The sequence below is a fragment of the Chiloscyllium punctatum genome, chromosome 8 (assembly GCF_047496795.1).
Source record: "Chiloscyllium punctatum isolate Juve2018m chromosome 8, sChiPun1.3, whole genome shotgun sequence".
NCBI lineage: Eukaryota > Metazoa > Chordata > Chondrichthyes > Orectolobiformes > Hemiscylliidae > Chiloscyllium > Chiloscyllium punctatum.
In genome coordinates this window covers 40,327,170-40,341,686 of record NC_092746.1, presented here as the reverse complement: position 1 = coordinate 40,341,686, position 14,517 = coordinate 40,327,170, and the positions used below count along the sequence as shown (strand labels likewise).

The following is a 14,517-nucleotide window of genomic DNA, read 5'->3' as shown; positions in this document are numbered from 1 at the left end:
TAACCCCAGGATGTGGTTAGTAGGGGATTCAGTCAAAGTGTGGTGGTTAAAATGTCTCTTATTTGTGATGGTCATAGCCCAGCATATATGTGGCATAAATGCTACTTGCCGCTTGTCAGCACAAGCCTGGATATTTTCCAGATCTTGTTGCATTTGAACAAAGAATGGTTCAGTATCTGAAGACTCGCAAATGGTGGTGAACATTATGCAATCATTGGCAACATGATGATGCTATCAGTTTAACAAGATTAATTTGTCCTTGGGTTTTTTTTAGAGCAGTCATAAAGGTAGAGGTACCAAAATGTCTGGAAAAACCTTTAACAATGGCAGGGGAGTAACCAGCTCTCCCAATTCAGGTTTTTTCTAGTTTGGGTTAGAGGTAGCAGATAAGCTGCTGCAATGCAAAAGGGTTCCATGCCTCAGCAGATGATCCATGACTGGCTTCTCTCTCTGAAATCTCTCCTGCTTGTAAGGTCCTATGTTTAAATTTACCTTTTGCCAAGGGGTGTGCTTCTGGGATGTTATGGGAATTGGAACAGCTCCTAAGGTTAGTTGCTGTGTCGGTTCAGTTGAGTTTTCCAATAATTAAGGTATTCTAGATTCCGTTTTCTTTTGTTCGTGTTTCAACTATAGTGTCTAAATAAATTCTGTTTTGCTTAAAGCCGAGTGGTTTGACCAGCTGCATCACACCTGGAATATCCACCTTACACCTGTCTTTAAAATAAGAAAAGTTAGGATCAAGGCCTTAATATATTTTGATGGAGCTTGGCCTGGTCCATAACAGAGAACATCCCCACTTCTGATCTTATGATGGAGGGAAGTTCATTGACGAAGATGCTAAAGATAGTTGGGCTTTAGACACTACGCTGTGGAATTGCTGCAAAGATGTCCTGGAGCTGAGCTGACTGACCTCCAACAACCAGACCATCTTCCAATGTGCCAGGTATGACTCCAACCAGTGGAGAGTTTGCCCCCAATATCCACTGATTCCATTTTTGTTAGGGATCCTTGATGTCACACAGTCAAATGCAGCCTTGGTGCCAAGGACTGTCACTCACACATTATGCCAACTAAACTTGTAATTGAGTTAAAGAACTTGGACAGAGTACATGGATAGGAAAAGATTTGAGGGAAATGGGACAAACACAGACAAATGGGACTAGTTCAGTTTAGGAAACCTAATCAGCATGAATAAGTTGGGCTGAAGGGTCTGCTTCCTTGCTGCATGACTCTGACTTTATAACTCTAGCCAGTGACAAGGCCATTGCATGGCTGTATGACTATCATTATCATGATTTTTGGAATAAAGAGGGAGCGAGAGGATGAACCTTAACTGTATGCATCATCGTTTAATACAATAAAGCCTTTCCTGCTCATATAGCTCTATCAAATTTGAGTTTCATTCTTAGTCATTCACAAACTTGGGGGAAAAATGTCAGGTGGTCAAGGAATTTGATATAATTAATATCACTCATAAAAATGTGATTGTTTTATTTTGAAAGACTTAGCTGAAACGGGATATCACAGCAAATCAAACTGACATTTAAATCTAGCCTGTTGGTGACAATCACAGTGGGTCACTTTACAGATCAAACATGGTCGCGTACCTTCCTTTTCCTTATGTTTGTTCTGATGAGATATCGGGTTTTCATTAGCCTGCACACAGTAGAATTCCCGTGTTTGAATCCCCCCCCCACAGAGAGAGGTTTGATTTCCACGTCTTCTGTCTTGCTGGCTGAGTAGCATGTCGACACGACATTCACTCCATTCTCTTGTCCTCCACGAATACCTGCGACAGGCAGTTGATGAACACATTAACATATGTAAATGATTTCATTTCAAAACAAATAACTTCAAAATTGCACACGGGCAGCAGTAGTTCAAGAAAGCACACCAGTGTCATCGTGAGGGTAACCAGGGATGGACAATAATTGCTAATCTTATTGTAGGTACCCAAATCCCGAGCATGACATTTGTTTTTAAATTGTCAAGTTTAAAAAGAGATGTTCTTGAAAAAGACTAATGCTGACAAGACTGCCCTTGATATTGGTTCTCAGTAGCTCTATGAAGGCAATGCGTGACATTCCTGAAAAACTCTAATCTCATTCTTATTGTACGTTTCTTTTATTTTTACAGTGGAATAGCTTGCTAGGCTAATTCAGAGGAAATGTAAGTCACAAATGCAATTGACTGGCTTGATTACTTAAAACCAAGGTTTCACACTTGATGTTTTGTTGGATCTGCATTTTGAACCCAGACTCTAATACAGATTTGCCATCAAAACTCGTATCCATTCTCATTATCAATGAGTACTTTTGTGTATGTTCAATAGCAGCAGAGACAAGTAACAGTCACTGTTTGTCTGTTGGAAATGTACTGTTCATAGTTGCCTCATAAGATTTTTTTCTGGGTTGAATATTAAAATGCTGACAGAGATGTCTATGGATTTACAGATGTGAAATATAGCTCGGATGCCTCATTATTTTTTAAAACAAGGAGCATCTAACATCTTACTGTCTCATTGCCGTCAGCAAGCTACAAGATTCCATACCCTTGTCAGATACATAGAAATTCTATCAGCAGAATTCTGCAAATTTAATTTAAGAATCAAGCAATGAAATCAGCAGAAAGGCTAAAGTTGAAGTTGCATACCAGGGTTGAAATGAGGGATTAAAGGAAAATGTATTTAAATTATTTCAAAATATTCTCATTCAAAATGCGTACGTGCACAGTTATATCCCTGCTCCACAGAGAACAAAATTAGACATCAAGGATAATACAGTGACCAAGAGAAACATTCAGGTCCCGGAACTCTGCACTGCAATAACCAAGACCATTTTATTTTGAAAAAAAATTGGAGGCAAATCATTTGGTCTACTCTACATTCTTTGTTCTATCATCTATTAATTACTGCTAGCATTTGTACAAGCTAGGGAAAACAAAAATAATTCTTCCAGCAAATATTATGAAAACTTGCCTAAATTTGATGACAAACATTCCACTTCACAAAACAGACAGTTCGAAATCCCTTTGAAGATTTCTCCATCAAATTTTGGAAAAAAGAATGAAGCTTACATTTCACTTAGGCAGCGAACATTGAGACTGATGCTAAGACTGCGCATCTTCACAGAAATACTTTGCCACAAAATTGTAAAGAAACATTTTGATTTATGTTTAAAGATTCTATGTATCCTGAAAACTTCAAAGGATATTCTATACTCCTAGCGTTAATGCATATAAAAAGACTGAAAGCTTTTAACTAGGACTTTAGATGATCTTTGCTTAAAAAATTAATGAGGCATCCGGGCTGTATTTCAGATCTATGTTTTCATAGACATCACTGTCAGAAATTCCATACCCAAGCCAAGAAAATATTTTTTTGAGGCAACCATGAACAATATATTTCAAACTGATGAATAGTGTGCTGCTATTGGACATGCACCAAAATACTCTGTGACAATTTGGATGGAGGAAACTTTCTTGCTCATGGTGGTGCATGAAGATTTTTCAGCTGACTTAAGAAGCTTTTAAACTGGAATGCTGAAGATGGAGGCTATTATTAATTCTTCAAGCTGCTTCAGCTTATACATTAGTTATGCTGCTGTTTAAAATGTAGGTATAGGAAATAAATGATCCCAAAAGGGAAATACTTTGCGCATGGTAGTTAAAGCTTCAAAGTTACTGAGATTATTATTCAGGAGGGCAGGTAGGCAGGCAGGCAGGCAGAATGCTGGGAGAGCAAGCTAGTGTACCTGGCCTACTGAATGTAAAATTGCCAACCAAGGCCAGGGGTTGGATATAGCACAGGAAAATTAGAAACAGAGCAAATGGAAACTAATGTAACTGTTAGTAATGATCTTGTGAGACCATGGATCTCATAAGACTGCAATTCAATGTTCAGAAGCTCAAGGTTTTCTTAAGTTTGTTCATGAGATGTGGACAGAGCTAGGCCAACATTTACTGTCCATCCCTAATTGTCTAGAGAGTGGTTAAGAATTAATCTCATTTCTGTGGCTCTGAACTCATGCACAGACCAGAGCAGATAAGGATGGCAACTTTCCTTCCCCAACGGATATTAGGAAACGGATGGGTCTGTATGACAATTGGAAATGCTTACATGCCTACAATTAGGCCAGATTTTTATCCCAGACTTCTTATTAGTTTTGAATTTTATCATCTGAAATGGAGGGATTCAGATACATGTCCCCCTATTCAACTGAGTTTTTGGATTACTTGTCCAGTGACATTACCATTATGCCACTATGTTCCCAAATTAGGTAACAAGTGTCTGGTTCACATTAACTTCAAGGTCTAGCACCATTTCTCATATTAAAAACAGCCAGCCAACAATTGAAAATCAGTAAAATAAAATCAAGAACTGTGAATAATGGAGATCTAAAACAGAAACAGAAATAGCTGGTGAAGCTCAGCAGCTCTGGCAGCATCTGTGGGGAGAAAGCAAAGTTAATGTTTCAAGTGATGCTTCACCAGCTTTCTCCGCACAGATGCTGCCAGACCTGCTGAGTTTCACCAGCAATTTCAGACTTGAATTGAAAATCAGAGTAGGGACCTCACTGTCCCAGTTGATATACAAAACACATCCCATGCTTTGTTCTCAGGTCAGCTTGTTAATAGAGCAACAATCAAAAACTATCTGATGGCAAGAGCTGCACTCATCCTCAAATCAGGGGATGGTTGTATGACGCATGGCACCTTTCAGGTATAATTGATGGAGTGTGCACAGAACATGCTGTGCTAATTTTTCCCAGGTATTGAGCAACCTACCAAGAGATTCTTAACAGGTGATGCCTCAGAAAACAGCCAGGGAAAGGTTTTTTTGTTGGTGATGTTTCCAAGAATCTCTGGTTCACTCTGTATACTTCAAAACCTCGCCAAAGTCATTGATGCTTTCACAATGTCAGCTCAGAGACAGAATGGCCAATGGCCATGACTGACATGTTATAGCAAGGTGCCGAGCTGCAACCTGCCATGTTAATAACAATGTGGTTTAGGCCTTAGTCAGACACCAATGGATTGGCAGTGTGGCCTTCCACTTAACTTCAAATTTCAATTGCCCCGTTCTGATTGATTTGTGTAACTCGCAGTTATAGCCATTCTTTCTGCTATAAACTGACTTGCGATCAGAGACTATTTGTCCATAATGTACAAAGTGCTTGATTTAATGCAGTGAAACATGCTGTTGTGGAGAAAATGTAGATTTGCTAAGATTCGATGTCCCTATACACCCTGAGGAAATGTCTCATCACAATACAAAATACATTGTAATGACCTTTTCTTCTGCTTCACTGAGCCTGAAATTTTTGAGGAACAGTACATACAGCGGGTTGTAGCACAAATTAAGTTTAAAAGGATGCAGCAGTTCCTGGGCAACCTGAAATTTGAAGTCATTATGGAAAATAATACAAGTTATGGGACCCCTTGGTGTACTGAATTCTCCTGGGGACTATCAAAACTGATATATAATTTCTGCTGTGCACAAGTCATAGAATTGCTATTATGCTACTTTTTAATATTTTTTCCAGTTTTTAACACATTTTGTTTTCTGTAACTCTTTACATTGCTTCTCCCCCCCACCTGTATTCAGCCACAAGCACTTAAGCTGGCAATACAGTTTCTCAGAGGCACCTATAACTCTGCCTTAAGCTTTCATAGACCATTGTGTTGTGCAAAACTGAACTTCCAAAAGAATCGGTCAAAATAAGACTTCATTGGCTGAATCATCTTTTACTGGCTAATGTTTTGCGAGTTACAACTAACATTTTGGAGGGATTTTTGTCATGAGGTCTAATGTGATTTCTTATTATGTGTTACTCTAATATGCCTCATTAACTATTTCGTCCTGCCCCTAAGGCATCCTTTACTTCTGGTTCCAGTCCCATTTTACCACAGTGCACTATTCCTGGAACAACTCACTACTCAGCAGATATTCAGCAAAAGGTCGGCATCCCTGTGTCCCATCCATCTTTGAATGGCCATTGTGTACCCAGTCAAGCGCTGGCATTCTGAAGCTGCCCAGCTCAGTTAAAAACATTCCCAGATGTTGGAGAAAAGGAAGATGGCAACAAAATTCATCACAGGTATCTGATGTTCTTAGTTGGGAGTGGGGGTGCAGCGCAAAGGAAAGGATTTTCCTGGAGTACCGGCAGATGAAGCTGCAAAAGTAGATACTTGTCCTGAGGTTGACACATGGGTCTGTGCCATCTCCACAGTGCAGAGGAATGGCCACCAATACCATTAAGCAAAATCAATCACTGTTTTTGCTGTGCCATGAGAAGCACCAAGGCTCTTGCTCTGCCACTCAATATTGCCTGCAACATCTTCCCTTGCCCGCTCTCACCCACTCTAACCTTCCTCACCACTGACCTTGCCTGCCTGCGCAACACATTCACTCACTCAAGACACCTTCACACCTTTCGCCCATCTGCTCCAGGTCAAAGAGCTGTACCACCCACTTTCATCTCACTTAATTCTTCCTTTCCATTCATTCTAAAATAAAGCTGCCGACAATGGTGCAAATAGCTCAAATAGCTGGAAATGTGCTTGACTTCAAGTTTGGTAATCTCCATGCAGAAGGAATCCTGGCCCTCCAACCAAATAAGTACCACTCTTCATTTCACTGCACCTCTCACAGTAATCCCTCTGCTAATCTCACTCATTGCCCACCACTTCTCACTTATGGTGACTATTATTCCGAAAGAATATGTTTCCTGAATCTCATCGAGAGACAAACAATGATAATCTTCACGGCCACTTCACACCTTTACATAAAAGGCTGCGTATTGTAAAGTTATAGAGCTCATTTAGCTCCTTTCAGATTTTTGAGGGTTCAAGTTTAAAAGTAACCAACACCAAACGTTTAGTTGTAAAACAGGAGAAAAGGTTAGTTTATTAGACAAATATTGTTTAACATTACTAATTTAAAAATTTGTTGGATAAAATGCAAACACAAAAATGAAAAGTCGAAATGAATAGAAGAGACTCATAAAGACTGCCTAGAATCAGTGAAGAAGGTGTTTGGTATGCTTTCCTTTATTGGTCAGAGTATTGAGTACAGGAGTTGGGAGGTCATGTTGCGGCTGTGTAGGACATTGATGAGGCCACTGTTGGAATATTGTGTGCAATTCTAGTCTCCTTCCTATCGAAATGATGTTGTGGAACTTGAAAGGGTTCAGAAAAGATTTACAAGGATGTTTCCAGGGTTGCAGGATTTGAGTCAGTGGGGAGAGGCTGAATAGGTTGGGGTTGTTTTCCCTAGAGCGTCGGAGGCTGAGGGGTGTCCTTATAGAGGTTTACAAAATTATGAGGGGCATGGATAGGATAAATAGACAAAGTCTTTTCCCTGGGGTCAGGGAGTCCAGAACTAGAAGGCATAGGTTTAGGGTGAGAGGCAAAAGATATAAAAAAGAGCTAAGGGACATGTTTTTTCACACAGAGGGGGGTACATGTATGAAATGAGCTGCCAGAGGAAGTGATGGAGGCTGGTACAATTGCAACATTTAAAAGGCATTTGGATGGGTATATGAATAGGAAGGGTTTGGAGGGATATGGGCTGGGTGCTCGCAAGTGGGACTAGATTGGGTTGGGATATCTGGTTGGCATGGATGAGTTGGACCAAAGGGTCTGAATCTGTACTGTACTTCTCTATGACTCTATGGACCATATTCAAGAATTCAGCAGACAACCAAGATGAGTAAGCCACCAGCGTCATGGACTTTATGAGCAAGAGTTTAGAGGACTGCGTGCCAAAGAAGACAATCCATGTGTCGTCCAAGCAAAAACTTTGGATGAATGGGAAATCCACTGCCTACTGAAGATCAGGGCGTGGCATTCACATTGGACAACCCAAACCTGTACAGAAAATCCAAATATGCCATCTGCAAAACCATAGGAAATGCCAAGACACAGCACTGGAGCAAGTTAGAGGTCCAAACTGCCACCTGTGGCAAGGCTGACACAACATAACAGGATACAAAATGAAGCAGAGCAAAACAGAGGACAAAGGTGCATCCCTCCCTGATACGCTTAGTGCTCTCTATGCTTAGTTCAAGCAGAATGCCAGCAGCATGGTGTCACCTGCTCGACAGCCCTGGGTGCACTTTCTCCCCCAGTCACCGCTGCAGATGTCACACCGGTCTTCCTGAGAGTAAACCTGAGGAAAGTGACTGGCCCAAACGGAGTGCCTGGCCGTGCACTTAGATCCTGTGTGGACTAACTGGTGGAGCTATTGACTGTTATCTTCAACCTGTCCTTGCTACAATCTGAAGTCACCACCTGCTTCAAGTAGACCACCATCATACAGATGCACCAGAGAAAGCATTCTGCTCAGGTTCAGAACGGCCTGGTATGGTTTCTCTGCCCAGGACTATAAGAAGCTACAGAAAGTTATGTATACAGCCCAGACCATCATGGAAGCCATCCATGGACTCCATTTACACTTCTCGTTGCCGTGGAAAGGATGCAAACATCATCAAAGACCCCTTCCACCCTGGTGATGATCTCTTCCAATCTCTTCCATCAGGCAGAAGATACAGAAGCTTGAACACATACACCAACAGGTTCAAGAATAGCTTCTATACTGCTGTTATTAGATTGCTTAATGGGCCTCTCTTAACTTCAAATAACATTGATCTTGCTCACACTGATCTTGCTCTGTGCACCTCCTGTGTAGTGTAACCTGTATGCCTTGCTCTGTCTAAGCACCCTATGATCTGTATGTCCTTGTTTGGTACGATCTGTCTGTACAACTCACAAAACAAAACTTTTCAATGTACTTAGGTACATGCAACTATAATAAATCAAATCAAATCAAGATAGGGAAGCAGTGCAATCATGGTACTGCTGGTAATCATGACTGCCAGGATAATACTCTGGGGACATGCACTTTATCGACGTTGACTCTGCAGCATCTGCAGTCCTCACTATCTCCTAGGACATGCATCCCAACATGACAGAGGGTGTAATTTGATTCCAACAAAATATGAAATTTTAAAAGCAAGTCTAATGCTTACCATGTAACCATTGACAATTGTTATTTGAAAAGACCATCAGGTTCACTAATGCTTGTTAGAGAAGGAAAGCTGCCATCCTTACCCGGTCTTGGCTCCATGTCACTCCAGACCCACAGCAATGTGGTTGACTCTTAAGTGCCCTCTGAAATGGCCTCGTGAGCCAATAGGGTAAAGTGCAATAAACACCAGTTTTGCCAGCAGTATTATTCCATAGAGAGAAATCAATAAGTTTGGGATTTCTTGTGGGGCTCTTCCAGCCTCCTGTTTTCTCAGAAATTTTGAATCCTCACACCTATCAAAGTACTCTTGGTGTTAACTAAGGGTTAGTCAAGTTGCAACTATCTCCCTTTAGAGTTGATACTGAAATAACAATGGACAGTCTTTTGACTAGTGATACCAGCTTCTTAGGCTTTCATTTAAAGAGATTTTAGCTTTTTATTTGCAGATATTTTTGCAGTTGTGATTTTAATATTTGCATATAAAGGTGTTACTATAGTAGCTAATAGTGTTATTATAATAGTTGCACAGGGAGGTAAGGTCTAGATATATTCAGTTCTGAGTATCCTAAATTTGAATTTGAATTTGTTATTTGAACCAAATACACAGTGAAAGTTGAGTCAAGTCCTGAAGAAATAATGTTTGTCCATTTGGCATGAAAGTACATCGTGTCTCATATTCATTTGGACAGTTACTAGAACCCTCATTTACAAAAGAAATAAACAAATAAAGTTATATTTGGATCAAATTAGCCTGTCTGTCATTTCGACATTTTGAGACTATAAACATAACATTTAGATACTATTACTTCATAAATGTCATACTATTGACAAAGTGTTCTTGGTGAATGTTTCTTGTCTCAAGATTCCTGCAGTTTTAAAGACAGCGTATGCATAAGAAAACTAGATTGGTTCATCTTGACATTGACCCCTGTTACAAGATGTGATTTACAATATGTTTGCCCACATAGCATACAACGCAGAGAGTCAAGTTCTCATTTAGACAGCTGTCTGGAAGTTATTAACTATGTTAGTTACCTAAGAGTTACATATATGGTATACTCTAACGTTTTACTCTTATATGACAGACATAATTGTCTATCTGGCTAACTGACATAGTAATGTGGTATACAGTCATAAGGGAGTTGTCCTAGTTGTCCTCAACATTGGCTCCAGACCCTGTTACATCTCATCACACAGATCATACATGGACAATAGTTAGTTATCATATGCTGCCTCCACACCCCTTGACTAATGAAGTAATACCCCTTATGTGACCACCTCTTGGATGCAATAATCTAAATGGGGAGCTTCAACGTCCATTACCACGATTGACTGAGCTTTTCAAGTTCTAAAGGGCATAGCAGCTAAAGTGGGTCTGCAAATCAATAAAAGGAAAAAGCATATTTGACCTCGCCCTCACCAATCTGCCTGTTAGAGATGAACCTGATCATGACAGCAGTGGTTAGAGTGCCTACTGTACAGTCCTTTTGGAGATAAGGTCCCATCTTCTTATTAAGAATACCCTCCATTACATTCTATGGCACTATCACTGTCTTAAATTGGATAGACTTCAAAAATATCTCACAACTCAAGACTGGGTATTCATGAGGCACCCATCAACAGCAGCAGAATTGTCCTCAAATACAATTTTCAACTTCATGGCCCGATATAGCTACAAAACAGGACCAATTGTGTGCCACACAGTATAAGCAGCAAGTGATCAACAGAGCTAAACAATTCCACAAATGAACTGATCAGCTTTAAACTGTGAAGTCCAGCCAGTGAATAGTAGTGGACAATTAAACAACTCACTGGAGGAGGAGCCTCCACAAACACCCCCATCCTTAATGATGGGGGAGCCCTGCACATTAATGCAAAATATAAGGCTGCGACATTTGCACCTATTTTCAGCCAGAATTGCCGAGTGGATAATCCATCTCGGTCTTCTCCAGATGTCCCTAGCATTACAGATGACAATTTTCAGCTAACTCAATTCACTTCACATCATATCAAAAACAGTTAGAGGCACTGCGTACTGCAAACTGACAACATGTTGGCAATAGTACTGAAGAGGTACATCCAAACTTGCTGTGCTCCGAGCTAAGCCACTCCACTATAGCAATAACAATAGCACCTACCTGACAATGTGGAAAATTGCCCAGGAATGACTTGCATCAATGGTAGGACAAATCTGTCCCAGCCAGTTACTGCCTCATCAGTTGATTATTGATTATCAGTAAAATGAGGGAAGGTATCATCATCAGTGTTATCAAGTAGCACTTGCTTAGCAATAACCTGCAACCTGATGCTCAGTAGGGGTTCTACCAAGGCTACTTAGCTCTTGACCACATTAAAATCTTGTTTCAAATATGAACAAAAGAGCTAAATTCTAGAGATCAGGTGAAAAGGACCCCCCCCCCCCCACATCAAAAGGCTGCATTTAACCGCATATGGCATTATTTAGCCCATCAAAACTGGAGTGAATAGAAATCAGGAGAACATTCTTTGCTGGTTGGAGTCAAACCTGTCACGTAGGAAGATAGTTGTGGCTATTGGAGGTCAGCAAGCTACAGGACACCTTTGTTTGTCAAGGACCAACCATCTTCAGCTGTTTCATAAATGGCCTTTCTTCCATCATACAGTTCAAAGTGGAGATGTTTGCTAATGGTTGCACAATGTTCGGCGCCATTAATGACTCTTCAGAAATCGATGCAGTCGGTGTTCAATGTACCAAGACCTGGACAATATCCAGGTTTGGGCTGACAAGTGTCAAGTTACATTCACATCATACAAATGCAAGGCAAGGACCATCTCCAACAAGAGAGAATCTAACCACCATCCCTTAGCATTCAATGAAATTTCATCACTGAATTCCACCATGGTGAAAATCTTGGGGGTTAACAAGACTAAATATATAAACACTATGGTTATAAAAGCATGCTAGAGGCTTGGATTCCTACAGTGAGAACTCACTTTCTAACTTCTCAAAGCCTGTCCTGGGCATAAATAAGGAGTGTGATGGAATGCTCTCCACTTGCCTGGATGAATGCAGCTCAAAGAATTTTGAAAAACTTGACATCATCCAATACAAAGTTACCATCTTGACTGATACCATTTCCACAAATATTCACTTCCTCCACCACCTTCCATGGTAAGTAGCAGTAGTGTGTACCATCAACAAGATGCCCTGCAAAGATCGTTATGTAGTGTATTCAACATACATTACAACTACCATCGAGAAAGACAGGGGCAGCAAGTACATAGGAGCATCACCTGCAAGTTCCCTCTAAGCCACTCATTATCATGGCTTGGAAATATATTGCCATTCCTTCAGTGTTGCTAGGTCAAAATTCTGGAACTCTCTTCCCATCAGCTTTGCAGGTTTACCTAGACCATACCAGATTGCAACCATTCAATAAGGCTCCTCATCACCACCTTCACAAGGGCAATAGGGATGGGCAATAAATGTTGGCACAGCCAGCAATGGCCACAAACAGTGAATGCATTAAAATAAAATAAGAAGTCTGACTGGCTGCTTGTTAACAGACTCACTGAGTGAATGTACAAGCAGCAAGATAAACTCCTCTTACACTTGAGCATCTTAAAGGCATATTCTGCCAAAGCTCTGTGCAAATGTACAACAGCATTTACAGAAAAAAACGTCTTTCAACTTTTGTTTTAAGAGATCCCACTTTAAATTTGCCCTTAGCAGTTATCAGTTATTTTTTTAAAAACTGGTATTCATGCTCTTAGCTTGAATGTGCCCTCTATATGTTGCTAATCCAATTTTATTTTACTATATCGAAGGCAATTATTCAGTTTTTTCTTGCTTATCCTATAGCTGCTGCATCATGTCCTATTGAAATTTTCAAGGTCCAGCCGGGATAAGGCTTACATGTTTTACTCATTTAAGTAAATTCCACACCTCAAAACGCGTAACATGAATCAAAAAATCATGGTTGAATGAAGTTCATGCAACTGGTACAACTTCCAACGGCATATCATAAAAAACTAAAAAAATTGACAGGTTTGATCTCTTCTGAACATGGTAAAACAGAATCAGATTCATTGAAATTAGTGAACCTGTCTATACCAACTGCCCAAGCTCAACCATAATGATCACAGGGGTATACCAAAAGGCACTTTGCACCAATAACCCTGTATCTCATTGAGATTGTCACTAGCCTTCAGAGATTGGAGAATTTAAAGTACTTCTCTTTAAAGTGAACAAAGTGAAAAATGACAGTAAATATAGAGATTTACAATGTTATCATTATTGTATTGCTGGAGATCACATTTGACATTTTTATTCCTTAAACCAATGTCAAAACATTCCTTTCTAATCATAAGAGGATTTTTCTTCAGACATACAAGAGTTTTGCACATGAAAGCCATAAAATAATTCAACTGGAAAAAACACAATTTGATGAAGGATTTTATTTCTAAAGGGATGAATTTCACATTAGATGACACTAAGCTGTATTGAGAATATTCTTTTGAAGTGAATGCTTTCATACAGTTTCATTTTGCAAATAATGTGTGTAAAAATAGTAGACACAAGTTCAAATATATATTTGTCACAAAATAAAGGGGAAAAGTGCACTTTAAGCCTTAAAACTTGGTTAATCCTCCGAAATAAATATTAGATTGTAAAGAAAACAAGTGGAACTGCAATTTATCAACATGATTTTAGGAAGAATATGGTCAGAATAAATAGGATAGGAGTAGGTCATTTGATTTCTAGAATCTCTCTGCCATTCAATAGATCATTGATGATCATATTCTAGTATTACTTCCACTTTACTGTTGCCTGTCATAACCCCTGACTCCATTGCAGATCAAAAATCTGTCTGACTCAGCCCTGAATATATTTAATGGTCCAGCATCAACTATTCTCTGGGGAAGGGAATTCAAATGATAAATAACCCTCCTCTGATGGAAGAAATTCCTATTCATTTACATCTTAGTTTTGGATTCCCTCATGAACATCCTCTCAGCATCTACCCTGTGAAGCCCCTTGGGAGCTTATATGTTTCAATCAGACCATCTTCCATTCTTCTAAACTCCAGTGAGTACATTTCCAATCTGTTCAACACTTTCTCATAGAACTGCCCCTTCATCTCTCTAATCAGCCCAGTTAACATTCTTTGACTTTCTCAATGCACATATAGCCCTTCTTAAATAAGGAAAACATAACCATATGAGTGCTCTCGGTGTAGTCTGGTCAATGTGCTGTACAGTTGTAAGAAGATATCCTTTCTTTTATATTCCATCCACTTTGTAACTAAGGTCATTTTTCCATTTGCCTTCCTACTTGTCTTCTACTGCCACATGCTCATGCTTTGTGATTCATAGTCAAGGACTCTCAGATCAATCTGCGCTGCACCACTACAGTTTCTTTTTAAATATCTTTAAATATTTTGCTTTGCTACTTTTTCTGCAAAGTGGACCGCACATTTTTCCACGTTGTACTCTATCTGCCAAGTATT

General features: G+C 39.8%; 1 protein-coding gene across 1 annotated transcript in view; it reads right to left on the bottom strand.

Moving 5' to 3' along the window:
- LOC140480487 (thrombospondin type-1 domain-containing protein 7A-like) overlaps positions 1 to 14,517 on the bottom strand; it is a 391,066-nt gene that overhangs the window by 166,744 nt on the left and 209,805 nt on the right. Inside the window, exon 4 of the mRNA XM_072575404.1 lies at positions 1,608 to 1,789. Within this exon, the coding sequence (XP_072431505.1) occupies positions 1,608 to 1,789 (182 nt within the window). The remainder of the gene's footprint in view (positions 1 to 1,607; positions 1,790 to 14,517) is intronic.